The sequence below is a fragment of the Tenebrio molitor genome, chromosome 9, assembly GCF_963966145.1.
Source record: "Tenebrio molitor chromosome 9, icTenMoli1.1, whole genome shotgun sequence".
NCBI classification, from domain to species: Eukaryota; Metazoa; Arthropoda; class Insecta; order Coleoptera; family Tenebrionidae; genus Tenebrio; species Tenebrio molitor.
This window is the reverse complement of record NC_091054.1, coordinates 10549214-10573970: the sequence shown is the minus strand read 5'-3', so window position 1 is coordinate 10573970 and position 24757 is coordinate 10549214. Positions and strand designations below refer to the sequence as shown.

The following is a 24757-nucleotide window of genomic DNA, read 5'->3' as shown; positions in this document are numbered from 1 at the left end:
TATTGCGAAGAAAGTCAAACACGTGAAAACGAGACACCCACGTGTTTATGGCCGCATCAATCATAGCAAAATTTGTCGCCACCAAAAACACTATCACTACTGCGAAACGTGCAGGTGTAGAGAAATTTTATTAATGTATTCGGATTCCTGGCCTGGCTTTACGTAATCCGGTTGGGTAATCGCGAAACTGACGGTTTTGGGGCCAGTTGGAACTAGTTTGACTGGGATTACCGCAGGGATCAGTACGGGGACCAATGTTGTTCGCAGGATTTGATGCGAAGAATGAAATAATTGGCGCAGATTGGTGAGAAGTGGTGAGAAAGATGTGAGATCCAGCGCGACGTCCCGACTTGGACCCAATTCAGTTTTTGCGGCCGAATTCGCGATTAAGTCAATATAAAAGTCTGATCAAAGTAGAGTTAGCGCAGAGTGTTTGTTGGATAATTTTTCATGCATATGTACTGGCTGGTGAAGCTCCCGTTACGCAGATGTCAGTTCGGTACAGGCGAGTGAAGAGATTATAAAAGGCGACATTGCACTGAGGTGCACAAATGTCGCGTGTGTGACCAGCAGGACGGCCCGATTCGGATCCAGGAGAGGGTGGTTGGGAGCACTTGTACATCTGGTAGGTTGTCCTTTCTAGAAGTCTGTTTGGAAATGGACTATACCTACAGTGTTCAAAATTTTTAAAAACAAATAGAATTCATCTGGAGAAAAAAATTTAATTGAGGTCTAGTTTAGGTTGATAAAAGCAATAATGGAAAAAATAATTAATTAGTTGCGTTTTAAGGAAATGTACCACCTTTTGAAGACTATTCTATTCATAGGAGGGCAACAAAAAATGTAAAAAAAAAATATAGGAAAGAAAAAACAAAGATGCAAGAAGTAGATAATTTTTTACTCGGCGTTTATAACTATTTAAGATTCTTATCTGGTCAGATACGAATGTTCATCTTAAAATAGACACAATGAGATTGTCATAATTTTGCAAATCTTCAAAAAAAGAAAAAAAAAGTTTAATAATTTCCATTTATATTTTACTCTTTGCAGGACATTTAAATATACCGGGTGTAATCGAAATACACGGATTAATTTTAACCACGAGCTACTGGCTTCATGTAGAACTCACCAATGCGGTTTCCTTGTTTTGAAGCATATTTCCTAGAGGTTACGTCGCATTGGCGTACATTTTATAAAATACGATATAGGTACAAGGGTGTATCTTAAAAATGTGCCGAAATTTTACCTACGTTGTCGGACAACGTAGAAGACTAAAAGCAACTATAAAAAATTGTACCTCAAAAATTAAATGTCACTTTATTTTTTGACATAGAATTTTTTAAATATTTTTTCCGAGTTCCACATGAAGCCAGTAGCTCGTAGTTAAAATTATTCCGTGTATTTCGATTACACCTTGTATATTATGTTACGAAAAAAAAATTTAATTTCCAAAATATTTTTGATTTGCCCAAATTAAATTATTTAATTATCCTGTTTTAGCATTTTGCATCGCATTTTAAAACATGCATACGACTAAAAAACAATGATAATGAAAAAATCACGTCTGTGCTTCATTCTTCACGGACGGTTAAACTTTTGGCCATGAAAGAAGCAGAAGAAAGATATAAAATTTTTGAAATTAATAATACATAATTTTAAAAAAAGTTGAGAAGATTTGAATTAATTTTATTTTGCCGGATTCCTTACAGCATAAACATATCCACATAAATATAACCTATCAATTCCAAAAATTTCCAAAATTCCGTTCCGCCTTTCTTTCTTTCTTCTTTCCACGTTTTGCCCCTTGACATTCCCATTTGTATTCTTTAGATAACAACTGTTTTATTTTTTCCCAGCTCCGTTGCTCTACCCATTTTTCTACCAGTCCCACTATCTCAAATTGTCTCACGTGGTCCCAAAATTCTTCTTCTTTTTTTTCTTAAACCCTCTACGTTCCAATATAATACACCCACTTTTGTTGTCTTCTTATCTTTTTTGCTTGTGCCTTCCCATTCGTATTTTTTTCTCTTGTGTTTCCCGTTGTGTTTCTTTTCCGGATTCCACTTTCTTTATCCATCTACCTTTTTCTTTGTCCTTTTTCCACTTCCGTTGCATCTGTTTTCTCGATTCCATATTCCTCCCCTTACTAAAAAACCTCTAGTCTCCCGCTTTTTTCATTCCATCTACACTGTACCCCTTCGATTGTTATTTTACAATATCACACTGTTACTTCTTTCCCTTCCCTTTTTTATTCTTTCGCGATGGTTCTTAGTTTCTTCTGTACCTCTCGTTCTTGTTTTGTAAGGTCATTGTCTATGAATATCTTCTCTGTTTCCTTCTTTTCTCTCAGTTTTCCCTTTCGTTTCATTATTTTTTCTTTCGCATTCCATTCTTCCATTTCCACTAGTACTTGATCCTTATTTATGTTGTAGCAGTCTTTGACTTTAGCTTCCTCTATGTTTTCTTTTACAAGATTTTCTATGTCCTCTTTGATCTGCTGCTTGCTCTTTCCTTCACCTCTCCATCCTGTTATCACTATGTTATTTTTCTTCTTCTGCTTTCTTCATTTTCCATTTTCCTTTCCAGCCGTGTTACTTTCTCAGACATGCTGTTTTTTTTCTCTTCTTCCCATTTCTTTTCTTTATTCTTAAATTCTTCCTTTAGTCGTTCGATTTCTCTCTTGACTTCTCGGTTCTCTTTACGCATCTCCTTTATTTCCTTTTTTATTTCCATTTTCATTTCCTCCAGCTTTTCTAGTAACTTTTCAATTTCCTTGCCTTTTTACTCCTCTACTTCAGGTGATCTTGCTGTTTTCTTGCCTGTACGAAATACCTCCTCTCCTCCACTTCTTGTCTTCCTTTTTTGCCTCTCCCTGTTCTTTTCCTTTTTTTTTTCTTTATTTCCAGGAACGCATCCACCCTTCCTTAGTTCATATGAACTAAGTTGATACGATAAAAACTTCTTTTTCATGACAATTATGGATATCCAAGTAGGTATCTTACACAGAAAATATCTACATCGAAGTGGACTTCAATTTGATTAATTTTTCCAAATTTTTGAGAACAAGTAAAGAACCGCGAGTAGTTGAAAACAATGAAAAAATCTTCGAGTCACTTTTTAAGTAAGCTATGATAATTTAAAATTATATTATGAAGAGTAGTCTATATCTAGGAGGGCCAAAAAATTTCACAATTTTTCGAAATTTCTTGTTCATTATGATGTTTAGAGACAAGAAAAACATAACGACGCAAGAAATAGAGACAGTTAAAGACCTTTACATTCGTTTTGTCCTCTGCAAACATTTTGAATATCGAAACCTTTTATTTTTGAATAAATATTTAAAGAATGTCAAAATTTTTGCAAAATGTCTGAAATATCTTTGATGATCCCAAAATGTGTAATTTTACAACAGAAACACAGCAAGATAAAAATTACATTTTATCTAATACTAAAGGACTAAACGTCATATTTTGGGAGCCAAATTTCAAAACGGTGCCAGATTTCGAAAAACTTGTCAAAACAATTCTCGTCGTTTTATGCACCTTTGCTACATCCTCTCGATCACAGTTCCCTTCCTCTGTGCACCAACTTTGAATATTCAAACATTTACAGTATGAACGAAGTAAATTTCAACGGGACCCAAAATTTCGCAAAATTTCTAAACATCTTCCACAGGCCCCAAATAAAACAAACACGACGAGATGACAATCACATTTTGGTCCAATCCTTCTAAACGACACGAACGTCACATTTTGGGGACCAGATTTCCAAAAAACTTGTCCCAACCAAAAAAATTAATTTTAATTTCGTTCACGTGTGTGATGTCCCCCAGGTCCCAACCTCTCAAATCCAAATCGCGTTTCCCACATTTCGATCGTTTATAATTTTTCGGGGGCCTCCCCGCGGCCTCGTTATCGCCTCGATCTCCATCACCACACCTGTGGTGCATCTGAAATTTCAAACTGTCCGCTCTTTGATTAACATGTAAATTAATTAAGGAAGCTGGCTCGTCTCCCATTCGACGATTCCTCCAATCTGATCACCTCATCGGGCCTAAGTGAAATATTCGGAATTAATGTAAATTTCACGATTTTCTTGTTACTTTAACTACTGCCACTCGGCAATATTCATATTTCAGGATGATTTACTGTCCAAACTTTAAATGGCCGTCGTTTTAAAACCTTACGTAACGTCCAGCCGAGTTCGCTCTTTTCCCATAAATAAAACAGAATTAAATATATTCCTTTAATTACCAATAAAAATTAACAACAATTTCGGACGCGATCCATCACCGCCGCCAGCAACGCACAGGCGGCGGCTGTCCCGGGTGGAGACTACTTGGACCCCTGCTCGCGAGGCCAGCGGCCCTATAACTTACAGGCACGGGTGCAATTTGTCGGATTATTTGGTGGCCATTGCATAAGCCTGAACAAACAGCGACAAAAACCGTCGCCTTCGCGTTTCGCTCATCTCGATTATTATTCACGCTGGTGCAAACACACCAAAAAAATATCTATTAGCCGAGAAAGGCATAAGTCATTTTTCTCGGAGGATGTGCCGCAAAAGAGATGATTAATATTCATACTTAATATGAGTGCGCGCCGATAAATAAATAGATTTTTTATGTGTTCGTGGAAGTCGTTCTCGTTTGTCGAGACCTGTCCTGGATCATCGGAGGTTTTAATTTGTCTCGAAGTTGTCGTTTCAGAAAGTTTTTTGCCGGTTTTTTGCTCCCGCCAATCCACACTCAGATTTTATGGTCCATAAATTTTGAAAAATCTGTTTACGATTTCACACAAAGACCTGGAAGTGTTCCACGATAATAATAATGTTAATAGTGATCATGATTTATTCTGTTCTGTGGAGAGGCGAGATACTGTGGCCGCGCATCTAGCCCAGACCAAAACGTTTTCGCAAGATTTCCTCGTTGCTGGCACTTTTGGATTTGCCGGAAGTGACACTAAACGTTAACCACTGGCCGGGACGTGCGTTTGTAGTTTTGAGATGCAAGAAGTGAGCAATTGAGGTGAAAGACTAGGAAAAATCAAAGCCAATGAAGATTCGGAAGAATTTTGTAAATTTAAGAAATGCCAAAACGAATTGCAAAAAATGTGTTGATGAATACATATAAGTTGTAAGTTTGGATAAATTAAATGCCTGAAAGCTAAATCAGTTTGTTACGACACCCTGTATATTAATCCAAAATATGATGCGAATAAATACCTACAACAAAATTTGATGTTTGCTAGATTTTTCAGCCAACTAGTTCATTTATAACTGAATAACATTGTTAGTAGATAATAATAATGATATTTTTTAAGATCCAATTGAAAAAATAAAACAAATAAAGAAAAAGAAAAAATGTGAAAGCCATATCATGCGGAGGCAAGACGCCGGTAATTATGTTGATAAGCACTGCACTATTACTTGATAGTAATATCCGTAATAGTGTATGTACTCCGGCAAAATTGCCGTGCCGCCGGGTGGAGGTGGGATAGTAGTAGGTAGAATACTTAATTTAAGAGAAAAAAGCAGAAAATAAATAATGCTTTTGAAAAATAAAGTACATAATCAAAAATTTGGAAAAATGAACAAGAATTGCATGTCTTAAAAAAACACAAATAATTAAATAATGAACAATATTTTTTAAAAATCATGAAAAAGAAAAAAGACGAAACTGTTGAGGAATATACATCTACACAGTGAATAAATGTACAGAACAGAAAACAAAAAAACAGGGCACGAAGATAAAATTAGGAAGAAAGTGAGAGTTTCCGAAAAATAAAATAATAAAAATGTTGTCAAACGTGAATAAGCATTTTGAAAGAAAGATAAATAAAAAGAAAATTTTTTATTAAAAAGGAAAAATTTTATGAAAAAGGGAATTATTCAAATTTCTTGCTCTTCTGTTCTACAAGGGTGCCCCAAAATCTCTTTTTCTATTTATTTGTTTTTTTATGGAACACCCTGTATATCAATCTTTTTTGAAAAAATCCAAGCTTCAGAGATTTTTTATTTTTCTTTCAAACCCAGCGTGCCATAAATTATGTTCAAAAGCATTAGTGATCCTAAAAATGATCAATTAGCAGTTTTATTTTTGCAAAAAATTTTTTTTTGACAATTTTGTTTTTCTTCGTTATATGTTCCTATTTTGAGCCACCAGAAAAAGATACAATGTAACCTCGGTCTAAAAGAAATGTATTTTGAACGCACCAGAAAATCATTCAGATTTAGAATACATATACACAATATATACACAGTGTTTCGTTTAATTTTTGGGAGAAGTAAGGGTTTTGGAACGTGGTCGAGATAGTTAAAATGTTTAATTTGCGATATCGTCGTGTTTACGCGATTTTCGCCTTGTGGAAGCGAAGGAAAAATATTTCTTGTACATAAAAAAATGAAGTTGTCAGACACGAAACGTTGAAATCTTTTCTTAATTCAAAATTTACACCGGAATTTTTTCTCTTCCTCTCCTTGATTTTACAAGTAGAAACTTTAGTCATTTCATCTGATGACCCCTTTCGATTATTATTTGTGCACTAATGAGGGTTCTGTCGTCAACCGTTGCGTAAGTTGGACAACGTAACGCAACCTTTCGTATTTTTTATGATGAATGAGATAACAAAAGAATGGGATTCCGAAAATGTCATTTATTGCAAAAAATATTCCTAATCTGAAATTTGACGAAATTTACACAAACATAAATTTCTCCTACGCTCAATTTATTTATCATTTTTTTCCTTTTGCGGCAAATTTAAAAAGTCTCCACCCGACAAAATTTTCATTTTACAATCAATACCATCATCATCATTTACATATTATTATTTCGAATTTAATTACGGTGAATTTGAAATTAACAATTAAATATTAAGAATCATTTTAAAAAATTCTTAAAATGGGAAATATTCAAAATATCCCATCATTATTGCTATTATCATTTGAAATTTAATTACGGTGAGTAAAGACTTTTTCTTTAATTTTTTTTCAATCACGGCGAGCGTAGACTTGTATTCTTGCTAGTCATAATTTTTTTCCCCAAAATGAATTAACACAAGATCGACCTTGACCAGAATTGTCAAAATACCAAATAAGTCCACCGGACAGAAGAATTGGAAAGGAAAAAAAAAAGCGGCTGCGATTAAAAACCCAAATCAGCAACTAATTCACTCTCGGAGCCGTCGTTAGTTAGCAAATCAACAAATCAAAACGAATTGCGTTACAAAAAAAAAACCCAAACAAAAAACGCAAAGATCAAGAGTTACGTCGAGTCAAGTTCGTTGTTTCCGCACTTTGACATTACCACACAAACATGTACATTTTTTGCAATATTGAATAACACCTGTAATTACTCCAAGGTCCCTTCGCAAGGATTTATCGTTCGTTATTAATCCCGACTTCCTGCTCGCCGTAATCATCGCGATTACGTCGAAAGCGCAAAAAGCTCCCGTCCATACTTACACAGTCCGAACAGGAGTTGGCAGTTCTCGCTCTTGATCATTCTGCGTTCGATCACTTCACCATGGTACCGCCGTGGTACCGAATTCGCGCACCACTCTCACTGTCACCGTCACCGATGGTACCAGATGGGTCGCGGCGCGCTCAAGCAGTCGAAACGTCGGCGGAGAACGAGCGCAAAGTGTGAGTAAGCAAACGTTGGTACAAAAGCGGGCTCAGCGGGTCGTAGGTCAGGGCCGGGCCGGGGACCTATAACCTCGACCGCGTATGACTTGTGTGCACTCTCTTGTTTTTGGGCCCTCGGCGAGGGTGGCCCCGGGCAGGGGGATTTTACGAAAAATTTGTCTCGCTGGAGGAGGAGTGAGTGAGTCATGATGACGAAACGTCGCGAGCACTACCTCGATGGAGGCTTAAATGCCAACGGATAATTTGTAATTGTTTTAACGAGCCGCAAGAGCGTTGGCAAATTCTCGAAAGGAACTCTTGATTCTAAACAAACCAACAGATGGCGCCACGGTCAGCGTCCGAAAAAGAGTTACTTTTCGTCCGTTTGTGATTACGTAAAATTATAGTTTTCTTTAAAGGGGTGGATAAAAAAAAAGTTAACACTAAGGATCCCAGACCTGGATCCCACAGAAAATTTGTGGTATGTGCTTTTTGTACTTCTCCAAAATGTACAAATAAAGCTTTTTTTTGGTGTTTGTATTTTCTTAGTTTTTATTCGTTTCTTTTGATTCCTCTTTCCTTTTAATTTTTCTTCGGTGGCGGCGTTGTTGCGTTTTTGCCAGCTGCGGGGCAGGAAAGCCGCCGTCGTTTCGATAAAAGATCAGTGCACTCCGTTCTGTTTGCGTTGCATTCAATTAATTTAGCGAAAAATCGCAACGCCGTTGCACTTGCACACAACGCAACAAACGAGATAACGGCCAGCGCGTTATTTAATGCAGACTAACACGTACACCCATTAGCATAAATATTAGAAATGGTCGTTCCGAAGAGGTAGTACTGCCTCCCGGTGCGAATGCGGGCGCCACTGGCTAATTCCGAATCGTCGTCGTTTTTCGTCGATCACAATGCAAAGTGCATTGACGGCGTTGACATTGCTGAACCGTGCGGTGGGTTAAGCGTAAGCAGGTTAAAAAGCACGACTCTGAATGTGCGAGTACTCCTTGAACTGCCACCTCTGACCCGAAGGTCTGGCCACGGGTCAGCACGAACAGACTCTCGCCTGTTACATAAAACCGAAAGGAGAGTGGAGCGGCGGCGAGAAAAAACGCAACGGGTACGCCGACAGTACCAGAACTGATTTAATTATAGATGGGCAGCGATTACACTGATGCTGGTGGTTCAGTTTTTAATCAATGAGTCGACGGAGATTAGACAATGGGCGCCGAAAGGAATTCCACAGACGAACGGTGGTACCGCGGCTCTCTTGGTCCTGCAGCTTCACCCGAGAAGATGAATCGTCGAGGCTCGGAGACGAATCTAGAAGGCACCGGTGGTACCGAGCGACATTTCGCTCAAAAAAAGTGGTGCAATCTTCGAAAACAAGTCGTGTTGTTGATGCCGCAACATAATCGGTACGACCTTTCGGGGTTCAGAGGTAACAGGCCGTACCTCTGCCCCCGCTGGCCTGAAATATCGAAATCGTGCCTCACTATCAACTTTTAGGGTCTCGCCAGGACCGGACCGGCTCCGGGTACCACCTTTCGCGACCACGTGGGAGTACCGAAGGACGTTACGTAAAGAGGTTACGTCCTTCGACCGCTTGTTGACATAACTGAGTCCCGTTTGAGGACTTGCGAAACCAACAAATTTACATCTGAAACTTGGACGTTCTAATTGGGTTTTAATTTGTTGTCGTTAGCGATTCGGCTATTTTTGGATTGTTTTGTTTTATCGGGGGATTGATCTTTGCCTCCGGAATGCTTCGAGTGCCATCGGTGAAGGAGTTCAACAGCTCGTCGAGCTAAACAAACACGAATCGGAGGCGACTGGAGGGAGACTGGTGGAGAGGTGTCACCAAATTTTGGAGACGTGATCGAGGTGATATCATTGTCTGGAGGAGATTTTTTTTTTTGTGGAACAAAGGTTGCGATCGTGATTATAATAACAAATGAGTGCGGCGAAAAAGACAAGGACAGATTTTGCCGATTGGAGAGTTTGTTTCAGGAAGTAGGAATTACGACTAAGGCGAAAGATGTAATTATGAAAATTTAAATAAATTATCGAATTGAAAAAAAAAACAAGACAAAAAACAATTCAGTTTAGAGTGACAATAGTACTGTTGAAATATGTGAATTTTTAAAGAAACGAAAGGACATTTATTTTGTGAAAACCGGAACCGAAGAAAGTAAGGTTAGGAAGTTGCTTGTTGCCGTTTCGTGTAAACATGTGTGCAGTCGTGTTCCAGTCACAACAAAATACCTGATAAGAATCTCTCGAGCAATTTCCATTACCATTAAACCATCAAGTCTATCTAATTTTTAGCGACTAAAATCAATTGTAACTGGCATAACTTTAGCTACCGCAGTTAAGTGCACCAATGAGAGAAGACGTCCGGTTTCACCTTGGAGGTTGACAAATTTTCTCGATCACACGATACAAGCACGCCAGAAGTTAAAGCATCACCTCGCGCCGTACCCAGATTACGTCCAAATTTACAACCGTAATGTCTCTGAGGAGCACCTGACAGGAAAAAGATAAAGACATAAAAACCGGAGAGGACAACAAAGAATCTTGCCACAACTCGTAATCTATTGCGTAACTCGAGACCCGAAAGAATTCAAATGAGCTGTCCACCACATAAAACACACCCACCCTGTATCGCTGTACTGGGGCGTTCATCTACGGGGTGTCGTTGAAAATTAGTGGCCCCCGGGGGTCCACCACTTCCGCGGCTGCAATAACAAACATCGGAGCAACAAAAGCGTGGTAAAAAGGTAACGCGCTGGTTGCATTGACCTTGTTAGCACCTTAGTGAAGAGATTAATAGACGGAGTGAATCAGGATGTAGTTATTGCAATAATCCGATACAAGGCTGCGTCGTGGCGAGGATTCGCCCACAAACAATCATCTCGCCACGCCCACGTTTCGGTGAACTCCGACCTTAAGACAGCACAATTCCATTTCTGGAGGCAGGGGTCGTCTCACGCCACTCACTACACCCTACCCTCTTTTTTTGTGTGAGCGTTATTATTCACCTTGAATATTAAATTGTATTGTTCGGCTCGAGACCGGCACGAATCCATTTCGGATCGGGCTCAGGTCGTTATGGGATGAAGGCGTCCACGGGATGCTAATGGTAATGACACGCACGAGAAAAAAGAGATCGACGGTTTGGAGGAGGCGAAACGAACACTACAGTGGAGATTTGGAGTTGGGGAAGAGGGATTTGGAGCGTGCCAAGAGGAAGGGGTCGGTTTTTGGGAAGTTGTGTCAAATGGGATTTAAGAAAGTGTGAAAGAAGAAGGAATGTTGGAAAGAGATGAGATGACGAAAAGAGGAAAAAATCAAAAAAGAAGACAGAGGTGGGAAATGAAACTAATTAAATACTTAGTGATAAATAGAAGAGTCAAAGAAAATTGAGCATTTGGAGAAGGCGAAAGTACCACAAGATCCAGATTTGAAGTTGCAGAAACCAGATTTTCCAAAATTTTATCAGTGCCAAGAAGAAGTTAGTTTTTGGAAGTTGACACACAATAAGATAAAAAACACTGAAACACCAGCAGAAGTGAGGAGAGAAAGGAATGCTAGAAATGGATGAGGCAATGAAAAGAAGAAAAAATAAAAAAATACTTATTGATAAATGTAAAAGCCGAAATGAAAGTAAATAGAGAAAGAAAGAAGTTAAGATTCTTTTTTAAATCTTGCATGTCTAAAATTGACTGCTTGGAAAACGCAATACCAACAAAAGATGCAGAGGAGGGAAAGGAATGTTGGAAATGAATGGCGAAATTAGCAAAAGGTCTAGATTTGGAGTTGCCGAAGCGAAATCTTCCAAAATTTGAATCATGACAAAAAGAAGGAATCAATTTTTGGAAATTTACTTAAGATATGATTAAATACGAGTACACTTTAAACAAGAAGCAGTGAGAGGATGGTAAAAAATAAAGCAACAAAACAAAAAAAAACAAATAAAAAAAGAGGTAAGAAATAAAAAAAATAAAACACCTATTTACTGATAAAAGAATGAGCCAAAATAAAATTAAACAAAGAAAGAAAGAATCTAAGAACAAAACAATAAAAAAAATGGAGCTGGGAAATTAAAAAAAAAAACACTTGCTAATAAATAAAGGAGTCGAAGTAAAAGTAAAGAAAGAAGGAAAGCAAGAAAGAAAAAAAGAACAAAAAAAAGGAAATTAAATTTTTTAAAAATCTTGTGTGTATAAAATCGAACATTTGGAGAACATGAAATTAACCAAAAGGTCCAGATTTGGAGATGTACATGTGAGACTTTCTAATATTTGGAGCGTCTCAAAAGAGAGATCAGTTTTTGGAAATTTATGTAAAATGAGATTTAAACCAATTTGAAAAAGAAGCAGAAGTGAAGCAACAAAACAAAGATTAAATAAAAAAACAAAAGAGGTGATAAATAAAAAAATGAAGTACCTACTTACTGATAAAGGAAGGAGCCAAAATAAAATTAAATGAAGAAAGAATGTAAGAACAAAAAGATCAAAAAAGAAAATGGAGCTAGGAAATAAAAAAAAAATAATCACTTGCCAATAAATAAAGGAGTCAAAGTAAAGGAAGAACGAAAAAAGGAATTAAGAATTAAAAAAAAATCTTTTCTGTCTAAAATCGGTCATTTGCAGAACGTGAAATTACGAAAAGGTCTACAGTTTTGTAGTTGTAGTAGTGAGATTTTTCCAAAATTTCCATCGTCTCAAGAAGAATTAAATTTTAGGAAATTGAACGTCCTAAAATATGATTAAAAAGACTGTGCAAGAGGAATGGAAAAAGAAGTAGAAGAAGGAATATTGGAAATGAATGAAACAACAAAAAGTAGAAAAATTTAAAAAGAACACAAGTGGGAAATAAAGAATATTATAAAATATGTACCTACTTACTAATAAAAATGGACGAGTCGCAATGAAAATAAAAAAAGAAAGACAATTGCATTTTTTTTTTGGATCTTGTATATCTAAAATCGACCATTTTGAGAACCTGAAATTACCCAAAATGTTCACATTTGGAATTGTAAAAGTGAGACTTTCTAAAATTTGGAGCGTCTTTAAAGAGAGGTCAGTTTTCGGAAATTAATGTAAAATGAGATTAAAAACAATTTGAAAAAAAGCAGAAGTGAGGAAAGAAATGTTGGAAATGGATAAAGCAACGAAAAGGGAAAGAAATACAAAAGGAACACAGAGGTGGGATACAAAAAAAAATAAAATACTTTCTGATAAATAAAGAAGTAAAATTGAAGGAAAATAAAGAAAGGAGCTAAGACATTTTTTTAGTTATGTAAGTACTTACATACAGTGCACTCGTAAAGTTCGGAATAAATTCGATAAAAGTATTAATTTCTGAGAAAAATCGTTGAACAGGTCAACTTTGTTTTTAAAAAGTACATATTGTTCAGAACTTTGCTTATATTGACAGCTTGTCATCTCTTAGTAATGACGTCATCAATATTTTTTTTTAATGACAACCCCCATTTTTTTCTTATTTTTCTGGTACGCCTTCGTATTAGCTAAACAATCAATGAAAAAAATTGACACCTTACATAACAATTTTTTCGAGAAAATGACAAATTTTACTTCAAAAAATTTAATTTAATTTTTAACTTAAATTGTTTTTCAATAGATTTAGTTACAATGGAAGGTTTATTTTAATAGACCAAACAATTTAGAACGATATGCGGTAGAGAATTCGCACTGAAACGGAACAAATAAGTCCTGACATTATTGAGCGCAGTGTACAAAGTGTCGGTGAGTGCCAAATAGTTGGCGGGAGGCAATTTCAACATTTGCGTTAAATTTTATTGTTAACCTGAGATGTTGACATTAAAAGTTAAATTAAATTTTTTAAGTAAAATTTGTCATTTTCTCAAAAAAATTGTTATGTAAGGTATACATTTTTTTCATTATTCGTTTAAGTACCAAGAAGGTCTACCAGAAAAAGATGGAAAAAAGTGAAGTCTGTCATTTAAAAAAATTATTGATGACGTCATTATTAGGAGACAAGCTGTCAACTTAAATAACGTACTGTACAACATGCACTTTTTAAAAACAAAGTTGACCTCTTCGAGGATTTTTCTCAGAAATTAATACTTACAATTACATATATCGAATTTATTCCGAACTTTACGAACGCACTGTATATACAAAATCGCGAAACTATCAAAAGATCCAGATTTGGAATTGCGGAAGCGAGATTTTCCAAAATTTGAACCATGCCAAGAAGAATTAGTCAGTTTTTGGAAATTTACGTAAAATGGGGTTAAAAAATCTGTGCAAGAGGACCAGAAATGAGAAGGGAAGGGAATTTTGTAAATGGAGGAAACAAGAAGAAAATATCAAAAAGAAAACAGAGGTGGCAAATAGAAAAAATGAAATATATACTTGTTAATAAAGAAAAGAGTCAAAGTGAAAGGGCCAAATTTTTTTTTTATTTTTGTACGCCTAGAAATTTTTCAAAATTTTATAATTCGACTTGGCACATCTCTACGATAGCCTAGTTAAATTCGGCTCGCACTTATTCTAAAACTACAAAGATTTTCTTTCAATCAATCATTACCAACTCATATCTGTAAGTCAAAATTGAAGTGTTTCGTGATGCCCTTTTGAACATCTCTACATCTAAACATCTAACCCAAACAGCCACACTACGAGGATTCGCAAATTTTGTAAAAATATCTTGTGCTCTATACAATTTTGTTCCATCTGTAGCGGTCTTCGATACACACCAAATGTAACAATTTTTCGAAATCGTTGGAACAATTTCCTCTGGTGCGAGTTGAGTGTACCGTGAGCGTGCACAGACGAGACAAATCAAGCGCCGCCCCGAGCACCGTGCAACGAACTGTACCCGCACATGACTTCGCGCTGCAGCAAACAGAAAAGCAAATGTGTGCGCAACAGTTGTGCGAAAATTCACGGCGACACTAATTTCTCCTCAACAACATTAAATAAAATTCGAACATTATGAATATGGATGCGGATAAAACAATAAAATTCTTAATTAGCACGCACAACAGCAGCTCGGTCGATTATTAGAAATCAAATTTTAACGTCCACACCTCTCCGTCTGTCCTCCGTTTCGTCGTTAAGTTTTATTTTCCGGTGAAGGCAATTTAAATTTTATCATCGTTTGATGGGCGATAGCGCAAATTGCGGGATATTCGTAAAATTATGGAAAAACTATTAAAAATCGCATTAACATATTAAGTGACGCCGTAAAATACGTGATTATCCCGTAACAAATCGACGAAATATGGATGTCCAAAAATTGAAATGTCATTAAATAAAAGGTGATAAAACGAAAGGAGTCGTGGGTGATGGAAATGGAGAAGGCGAAAGTGAGCAAAGCAAAGCAAAGTTTGGATCAGAAGAAATTTCTGTGGTATAAATTCTTGTAAATATATCTTTTATTTGGTAAATGAGATTGCAAAACGATGAAGTTAGGAAAAAGGGAAACAATACTCAAATTGGAACTATTTATTATCATGTCCAGTTTATTTTTTGGAACAAATATCAAATCTAAGCCGAAACAGGAATTTGGAACAAAAATCCAATATTACAAAAGAAAAAACACATCTTGAAAAATTCAAATCAGAATTAGTACATTTCCAAAACTTTTATTTTACTCTTTCATCTTTTAAATTTGCAATGTATTTAAAAAAAATCAAATTTCAATAGGAACTAAATTTTGAAAAATAAAATCAGAAGTAAATTTTGAAAAATAAAATCAAAACTGCCCCAAATTCAAATTTGGAATGTGTAGTAAATTTCCAAAATCTCTTAATTCTCTTTTTCATTTTTCAAATTTGAAAACCAAAACTCAAATAAAATTCCTGCATTCATTTCGCAATTTCAAATTTTATTTTCAAAATTTGAGAAATAAAAAACTTTACATCTTGACTAAAAACCAAAATTTGAAATGTGGACTTGTTTATATGCAAAAGTTCATTATCTCTATTTTCTTTTCAAATTACGAAAGAACAAAATCAAATATCAACTAGAACTAAATTTTGAAAAATAAAATCGAAACCACATTTGATTTTTAAAGTTTCTGGTCAATAATTCAAATTTGAGATGTGCAGTACATTTCGAAAAATTTTTAGGTTCCTCTTTCATCCTTCAAATTTGAAACCAAAAACTCGAATCAAACTCCGTATGAAAATGAAAAAATTCTTCTATTCTGACCTTTAAATAAAAAAAAAATAGTTGTTTAATTTCCAAATTAATGGAAAAGAGCTTTTATTTTCCTTATTTTACAGAATCAATTAGAAATGTAGCATTTGCACAATTTTCAAAATTTAAGACCCAAAAAAATTAAATCTAGACCAATCGCTAAAATTTCACAAAAGAATTTCATTTGCCAATTTTAGCTAAAACCAAAATTTCAAATTTCGTAGCCCTACTTTGTTTTAAAAATTATGAAACGACCAAATAAATTATACTCGTAATTCAAAACGGAAATTTTGAAAAATAAAATAAAAATTCTTCCAAGTCACATTTCAAAAATTCAAATTTGAACAAGATTATCTTCAAAATCTCAATTTTTACTTCATTTTCAAAATTACGAAACCAAAGACTGACCGATTTTGACCCAATTAACCCAGAATACGAAGAATTCGGTTTTAAAAATTTTGTAAAAAGAGAAATTGAAGAACTGTAATTTTGAAAAATAAAATACAATTTGTTCAAACTTACATTTCAAAAATTCAAATTTCAACAAGATCATCTTCAAAATCTCAGTTGCTATTTCATTTTCAAAATTACGAAACCAAAGACTGACCTATTTTGATCCAATTGAGAAGAATTCGGTTTTTTTCCAGTTCTATCTTTCATGTTTATATTTTGAAACCTAAATCTAAGTGCTCCACTGAAGTAAAAATCAAAAATCGCTTCTACTTTTCAATAAAAACCAAAAATCTGGAGATTAAATTTGGAAATTAAAATGTAGAAACTTTCATTTTCATAATCTTAACTCGAGGAATTCAAATTTGAATTTTTGAAATGTAAGTTTGAACAAATTCTATTTTATTTTTCAAAATTACAGTTCTTCAATTTCTCTTTTTCCAAAATTTTCAAAATTTGCAAAAACATGAAACCAAGAACTGGGATGTTAGTGATTAATTTTGAAAATTTTAATTTCCGACTCATTTAAAACTCATATTTCAAAAAATATATACAGGGTGTCCCAAAATTCACGGAACAACTAAATGGGGCAATGTTAATTCATGTTAGAGTATTATGAGAAAAATAATAAATAAATTCTACATCTTTTATATTTGAAGATATGGGGGCTCGAAAGGCGCAGCTTTGATCAAAGTACATACTGCTAAGTTATTTTGGGGCAGCCTGTATAATTAGAATTTTTGCTTTGATAATTTCGAAACTGAAACTTCAAATTTGGAACATGTCCAAAAGTTCATTAACTCCCCTTGGCTCTCAAAATAACGAAAGAAAAAATCAAATTTAAACTAAAACTCCGATTTTCTGTAACAATTTGAGACTTTTTGAAAATATAAACAAAACTGTCTCATCTTCAGCCAAAGATCGAAATTGGAACCAGGTCATATCCAAAATCTCGTAGACTGACTCGAAAATGTGATCATAAAACAAAAAACGTGTTGATTAAATTTGACAATCAGACAGAAACTTTCGTTTTCATAAAAAATGTTATTAAAAAAATCACATTAACATATAGAGTGACGCCATAAAATCGATAATTATTCCGTAAAAAATTGATGAAATATTGCTTGTCCAAAAATTGAAATGTCATTAAATTGTGAAGCGATAAAATGAATGGATGGAAATAAAAACGTTCAAAGGTGAGTTGACGCCGGCGAAAGTGAACCAAAGCAAAAATGAAGAAACAGAGTTTCGTCATCGAATGCACAAACGTACTCAAATTAAGAAAGCAGCAACTAATTAAGAAAACAATAAGAAGAACGCGTAGAAAACAGAACAATAAAACTGAAAACAAACAAAACTGAAGACTGGGAGTGCACGATCACGTGGAAATCTATTTGCGCAAATTAAATTTTCTTTTCTTCGTTCTTGCCTATTTTTTAGCAACTTTCGAACGTTCGCACGGAAAAACTCGACTCCGATTCGCAAAACCAAATCAATTATCGGCGGAATTACATCAAGAATAACGAGGAGCCGGTTCTTCCGCGCCGCTAACGAAGCAACGCGTCCGAACGAACCGGTCACATCATGCCACGAAATGACCATTCTCATCTTCATAATCTGTCCAAATGACCGTCCATTAAAGTGTGCGATATGCGCATAAATGTCCGTTTCCGACGATTCTATGGGAAAAATCACGACCGGACGAATCGGACATGGGACAGTGAAGAAGCGGCGAAGAGACACCGCATCGGGTGCGCCAGGTGAAGCAGCGAAAAAGAACTGAAGCAGTTGAGGAAAAATCGTTGCACGTTTGCAATCTGTCGTGGAGGAGTGGTCTTGAAATATTGACAATATTTTTTTTTTTATACCTAGAAATGATCTACAGCACACGAACGGAAAATAAGAGAGGTCCTCGGATTGATCTTTGGGGTACACATTTTGTTCAAGACTTGTGGTAGAGAGTCGTGAAAAATTTTCTTGAGCGATTTGGCTTCCAGCGTGGAGCAATTTGATGTAAGATCGTAAAACCAATCGAGAATCTGCGGACATAACAGTAACGTAAACACGGAATAATTTAACGACGCAAGCGAGATTATCCGGATTACGTCGGTGTTTATGTGAGTGGTAGAGAGATTAGGAAAAAATGTTGAGGGGAAGGAAGAGAGAGAGAGAGAGGACCTCTCTCTCGGAGGTTATTATAATTGCAGAAAAATCCAGAGTCGGCTCTGCCCCATCGGGAAAAAAAGCAAACACAGACATCCTTAAAAGTAACAATGCGAAACGCCGGAGGTCGTAAGGCCGGCCGACGGAGCAACCCAAGCGAAGTAGCAAGACGTGCAGGTCTATAATAAGAGCAAAGGGAGGAAGTGGACGCGGATGGACATGTGGAGAGATGGCGATGGTGAGATTAGTTGGCTCTTATTAATACAATACGGGAACAAAGTGGCCGTTCAGTGATTAGACGTTGGCACGGAGGCGCTCCCGCTGGTGACCCTCGACTGCACAAAGAGTACATTGTTCTAACAGTTTTTGTTGGTGATTAGCACAGATTAAATTAGCACCGGACAAGGCGAAGTGCGCCGTGGGTGTCGGCCGAGGAAGGATTGTCTCGAGATTCGAGGGAAAATTTTTCACAAATGCAAAATACAAAATACTATTCTTTCAGTAATGCCACGTGAAATGTGTGAAATGAAAATGTGGAGATTCAAAATTTAGATAAAGTCACACTTAGTTAATTTTCAAAAATGCCGCTGGCTATGAAAATACAGACTATAATAAAAAAAAAATGTCTGAATTTTCAAATCAAAAATCGCAAGTGTGACATTTCCTATTTTTAATATTTTCACGTTGTTCTGGCACAATGGGAGGCCATGATTTATTTTCTAACGTTGGACACACTGCTTGATTCACTAAAGTGCTGTTAAAATGCGGACCCATCAAAATGAACATAACATGTTGCTGAATTTCCTGCGATGTCTGAGTATTCTTCTATTGCAAACTAGTAAAACTAGACTAGACATTGGCGCTCTTTATAACCTCAAACTTAGAAAAACATAACCTAATTCAACAGACAAAACAACGTGAATGCATTTTAGACGAAAATTGAAAATTAGAAAATTAAATCTTCTTTTGCTTTATGTTGTGGATGCAACACATAAATTTCGTGATAAAATTTAGAAAGGAAATGTAGAAACCTTCTTTGTTGTAATTTAAAAAAAACAAAATTCGAATTTGAACCGGAGTTGTAAATTTTATTTTCAAAAATTTTAAAAAACAGTTTTTACCACATCGTTAATGTCTCGTATCTCTAAAAGTTTGCTTCCCTGGTTTCAAGATTACGAAAGAACAAAATTAAATTTTAGTCAAAAAGAGGATTTTTAAAAATAAAATACATAACCTAAAACTGATTCGATTTTCATTTTTAAAGCTTCAAAAAAAAACTAATTTCAACTAGGTCATTTCTAAAATTGCTTAGTTCTCTCTTATTTTTAGAATTTGTAAACCAAAATTCAAACCAAATTCCTACATGAAACTGAAAATTGTCATTTGTTCTGTAGCTTTGAGTATAAAACTGAAAATTGAACAGAGATATTTTCATATTGGTTATTTTACTGAAGGACTAGACTAAAACCAAAATTTCAAATATGGACTAGTTTATCTACAAAGGTTCATTGTCTCTATTTTCTTTTCAAATTACGAAAGAACAAAATTAAATTTCAACTGGAACAAAATTAAATTTCAACGAACAAAATTTTGAAAAATAAAATCGAAGCCTCCAAATTTTTAGTTTTAAAGTTTCAAGTCAAGAATTAAAATTTGATTTTGTAGTAAATGTCCACAATTTCTTTGTTCCCTCTTTCATTTGGAAACCAAAAACCAGAATCAAATCAAACTAAGCAGGAAAATCGAAAATTTCTTCTATTGTGAAGCTTTCGGGTAAAAAGGAGTCGTGGGTGATGGAAATGGAGAGGGCGAAAGTGAAGCAAAGTGGGACCGGTGGATGATGGATTTTTGTTTGCAGTAGAAGAAATTTCTATGGAATAAAATTATTTGAAAATATGTATGTTTTTAGATAAATGAAACTGCAAAACGATGAAGTTAAAAATAAACTTTTGTTTGAGAAACAAATTGGAACTACTGTTATCATGTCCAGTTTATTTCCAAATTTGGGAACAAATATCAAATCTAAACCGAAACGGGAATTTAGAAAAATTGAAATCTGAGTACATTTCCAAAAACTTATATTTTACTCTTTCATTTTTCAAATTTGAAAGCAAAACAGTTCTGCATGAAAATTGAAATTTTCGCGTATTCTACAATTTTTGAATATACAAAACTAAACTGTATAATTTAATTTGGAAATTAAACACCGGAACTTTTATTTTTTTAATAGATACATATTAGAAAAGAAATTCGAAATTTTACAATGGCAGAATTAATTTTCAAAACTGATGACCAGAAAAAAATCGAATTTTAACCAGAAGTAAATTTTGGAAACTGTTACACATTTGATTTTTAAAATTTCAAGTCATCAACTCAAATTTGAGATTTTGTAGTACATTTCCAAAATTTCTAAATTCCTTCTTTAATTTTTCAAATTTGAAAACCAAAAACTCAAATCAAACTCCTCCACATGAAAATCAAAAATTTCTTCTATTCTGAGTTTTGAACAGAAAACCCATAAATTTGTTGTTTAATTTAGAAACTAAACAAGAGGTTTTATTTTCATTATTTTACTAAATCAATTAGAATTTTGTAATTCATTTTCAAAATTTAAGACTTAAAAATATAATCTAGACCAAGTAATTTTGACAGATTTAGAAGCAAACTTTCAAATTTGGACTGCGTTATATGCAAATCTCATTATTTTCAACTTTATTTTCAAAATTATGGAAAACCAAATCAAATCTAATTCTATACTCAAATTCTCAAAAATAAAATAGAAACTGTTCCAAGGTATGTGTATTCTTAAAGTGGTCAAGCAAAAGCAAAGAAATTATGAAACCAGACTCCGATTTTGACCAAATTGAAAACTGAAAATCAAGAAGTTCCCTTTGTGTTCCAACTGTAACTAGAAATTTGTTGATTAAATTTGAAAACTTCACATTTGGACCAACGCATTTCCAAAATCTCAGTTCTCACCTTTGCTGTCAAAATTTCATCGCCAAAAAACATAATTTCACTTTTCTTTTTGATAATTTCTCAACCGAAACTCCAAATTTGGAATAAAACACGTCCAAAAGTCCATTCACTTCAATTCGGTTTCCAAAATTTTGAAAATAAAAAGTCAAATTTCTCCCAAATCCCCAATTTGAAAACAGAAACAAAATTGTCTAGATCACAAACTGAAAATCTTGAAAAGCAAATTCGAAAATCACCTTCCAAATGTTACAATTCCTCCAATTTCGTCCAAAACTTGGAACACAAAATCTCAAACCTGGCCCAAATTGAAAAATGTCCCCAAACAAAACCAAAAATCCTTCAAACCCACTTTCTCCAATACTACTCCCCTCCCGCCCCCGCTCTCCTCGCCTCCACGAAACGCCTGAATGGACGAAACTGGTTAGCACCCGTCGAAAAAAATCCACAGCCCGCGGCTTTCCCATTCACACCGCCGTGATCTATGATTTACGATTGCACGTAGCGAATTTATTTATTATAAAATTAACATTTTTATTGCGGCAAGACCGGAAACGTCCCTGCCGCTAATAACTCAAAAACTCGTTAGCTCTAAACGCTCACCGTCCTAGTGAAATCTGGCACCCACCATTACCGAATCTAGATACCGTAAAGATAACGACCGGATAAAGGCCTCTCGGAGTTTATCGTCGCGCACTCCTCGTTCCATTAATTGAAGAACGACGAGGAGAGCGCGTGCTGCTCCAATTAGGGGTCGCAATTACCACAATCCGGATTACAATTGCAAATGGAGGTGGGCGCGTGGCGGAACGGTTGCGCCTGACCCCCGGTCACAGGTCACCGGTCCACGCCGTAACACATCCGCACGCATAATATGTATGATGCCGTCAATGGAAACAGGAAGCGAAGAAACGCCACCTCTCCAGACGCCCCCACGCCGATTCAACGGGATGCGAATCCGGCGATTCCCGCGGACGTTTCCTGAATAAGCGTGACGCCGCTTCCGAACGGTCAATGGCGCGACTATAAATATTTTCAGGTTGGGAAACAATCGAGTGTGGTGCTTTGGCACCCGGCCTGACGCCCGTGCACGCCTCTACAGTCTAATTTATCCTTCAAGGACCCGAAATTTGGTGCGTCCACAAATGAATTGTATCGCACAAAGGTTTATGGCGCAATAATTTTCGTTTAATGGGCGACCAACCAGATAAAAATTATCGCGGTCCATTCAAGATTTCGCCGGACGGGACCAGAGGCCAAGTAGTAAAGTTCAAATTCCTTTCGTGAGTGGAGTTGTAAATGATGTTTAATAGCAGTAGCTGAAAGCTTTTCTTCTGGTCTCGGCCCAAAAAATCTTCGACGATTATTTTCGCCATAAATCTACTCCAAACAATACGAGAGGGACTGTTTTGGACCGGTACTACTGGTACTCGACCTGTTGGTACGAACGCATCTTGAGTCCCCACATCTCACTGTCGCAAATTTGTCGCCGAAATGTGATAATTAAACGAGCAGTACTGCTTTTAGATGTGCAGTACTGTTTTTCGTACGATCCTTTGTATTTTCTTCTGTTTAGAAGCCAAATAGTCAAGTTCAAATTGCTTTCCTGAGTAAATCTCGTCCAAACAATCCAAGAGGGACAGTTTTGGATCGGTACTACTGGTACTCGAGTTGTTGGTACTAATGCTTCTTGAGTCCCACGTCCCACTGTCGCAATCTAGCCGCCAAAATGTTATAATTAGACGAGCAGTACTGCTTTTGGTACGACTGTTGCATCGGTCGTACCAAATCTGTTTGAACCAGAGACCTCCAAAAGCGGCACCCGCGCCCATCGAACCGCTTTGGTTGTGCGCCCCAAGTCGGTACTCGTTCTGAGTAACGTCTGTGGCTTTTCGAGTGTGCCATTGTGTCGCTTTCCGCACACCACGCTGGGCTATTTGTTTTCGCCGTCTTTATGCTGTCCCAAAGCGGACAATACCAACAACGGCGTATGCTAATACGGCAATTATTTTTAGTTATGAAGTACCGCGGTACCGGCGGCGTCCGTTCGATTGTGCCAACCCCCGTTCAATAAGATTCCTCGCGTTTTTCCATCGACGGGCACAATGCGGTACCACCACAACAAAACCCAACCGAAGGTACTAACAACAATGGCGCGGCTACATCTCCGCGGAATGAATCGAACATAGTGGTCGTATTCAAATCCCAATTCATCATGCGGCAATCACAACAGTTGGTCATCATAATCATTATCGAGCTGAAAGAAGCGGCTGCCGCTTCCACCGGCGGAGGTCACACTGACCCCGACGCTACCTGCCGGGAATCTGCCGAATCATTTCTGGTAATGAGTGTAGAGATGGGTCCGAGAGACCCATGCCCGCAGGGAAGTGGTACTCTCCGGTACTGCAACCCCGATTCACGCTGTGCACTTTTTCAACGGCGGTTGCGACACGAGTACCTTCGATTAATTAGCGACAATTAATTGACGGTGGTACCGGGAAGAACATTAATTTCGTTAAGTTAGCAATTTGTCAGCGCGCAGCTTTCGACACGTTGTAAACTTGGAAGGAAACGTCATTTAGAATACAGCCACATTTGCATATCGGCTCTCCTCTTGGTACTTGTTCGAGTACTTTTTCCACATTTTCGCAGCTTTATCTGCGATATTTGTGTTATCCATTATGAGCGCGGTGGTAAGTCATGAATCCATTATCATTGTTCCAACTTCTCATTAGTCATTTGTTTATGGTAGTTTCTAGCATTTCACGTCTGAAGAAGCGGAGAGACGGTTTCGAAGTGCAGTAAAACGCTTTATATGGACAATAATACAATTATGTGTCGTCTCTTGCAACAGGGCTTCAGGGTTCTTTTGTCCGGACACAGTTCAGTACCATATCTGTTGGAATATCTTTCGTAATAGGTACTAATAGACGATTCATCAAAGGTCGCTGGAGTGGCGCGCGGTTGTTGGCACCGAACAATTTACTTCTGAGAAGTGGGTGGTACTTTTTCCAAAAATATTTCAACAACAGCTCAGAAATTTCTTCTTCTACTCTAATAAATCCTACTAATTGTTAAACAAAGCTAAAACACAATTTATTGTAGCGTCTTCCATTCTAATCTAGTCTAATCTTCGAATGATTCACCATTAACAATCTTGGAAACCAAAGATCTCTTCTGAAGAATATCTCTTCTTCCTCCATCTATATGAATCTCTTTGTAATCTCTTCCGATATCCTAGATCTTCCCTAAATTTCCCACACAGAATAATCTCTAGTCCAACAAGTCTTTCTTCTCTTCTGACCTAACCTCTAATTTACTTCATCTACGTCTCACGTGTCAACAAATCACCGCTT

General features: G+C 36.3%; 1 protein-coding gene across 6 annotated transcripts in view; it reads right to left on the bottom strand.

Moving 5' to 3' along the window:
* Positions 1-24757, bottom strand: part of Samuel (SAM-motif ubiquitously expressed punctatedly localized protein) — an 86070-nt gene that overhangs the window by 48141 nt on the left and 13172 nt on the right. The window contains exon 1 of one of the 6 annotated variants that reach the window (XM_069058467.1): positions 7462-7605. The exons of the other annotated variants lie outside the window; for them this stretch is intronic. Within the exon in view, the coding sequence (XP_068914568.1) occupies positions 7462-7501 (40 nt within the window). The 5' untranslated portion in view covers positions 7502-7605. Of the gene's footprint in view, positions 1-7461; positions 7606-24757 lie in introns of those variants that run through there. 6 annotated transcript variants of the gene reach the window in all.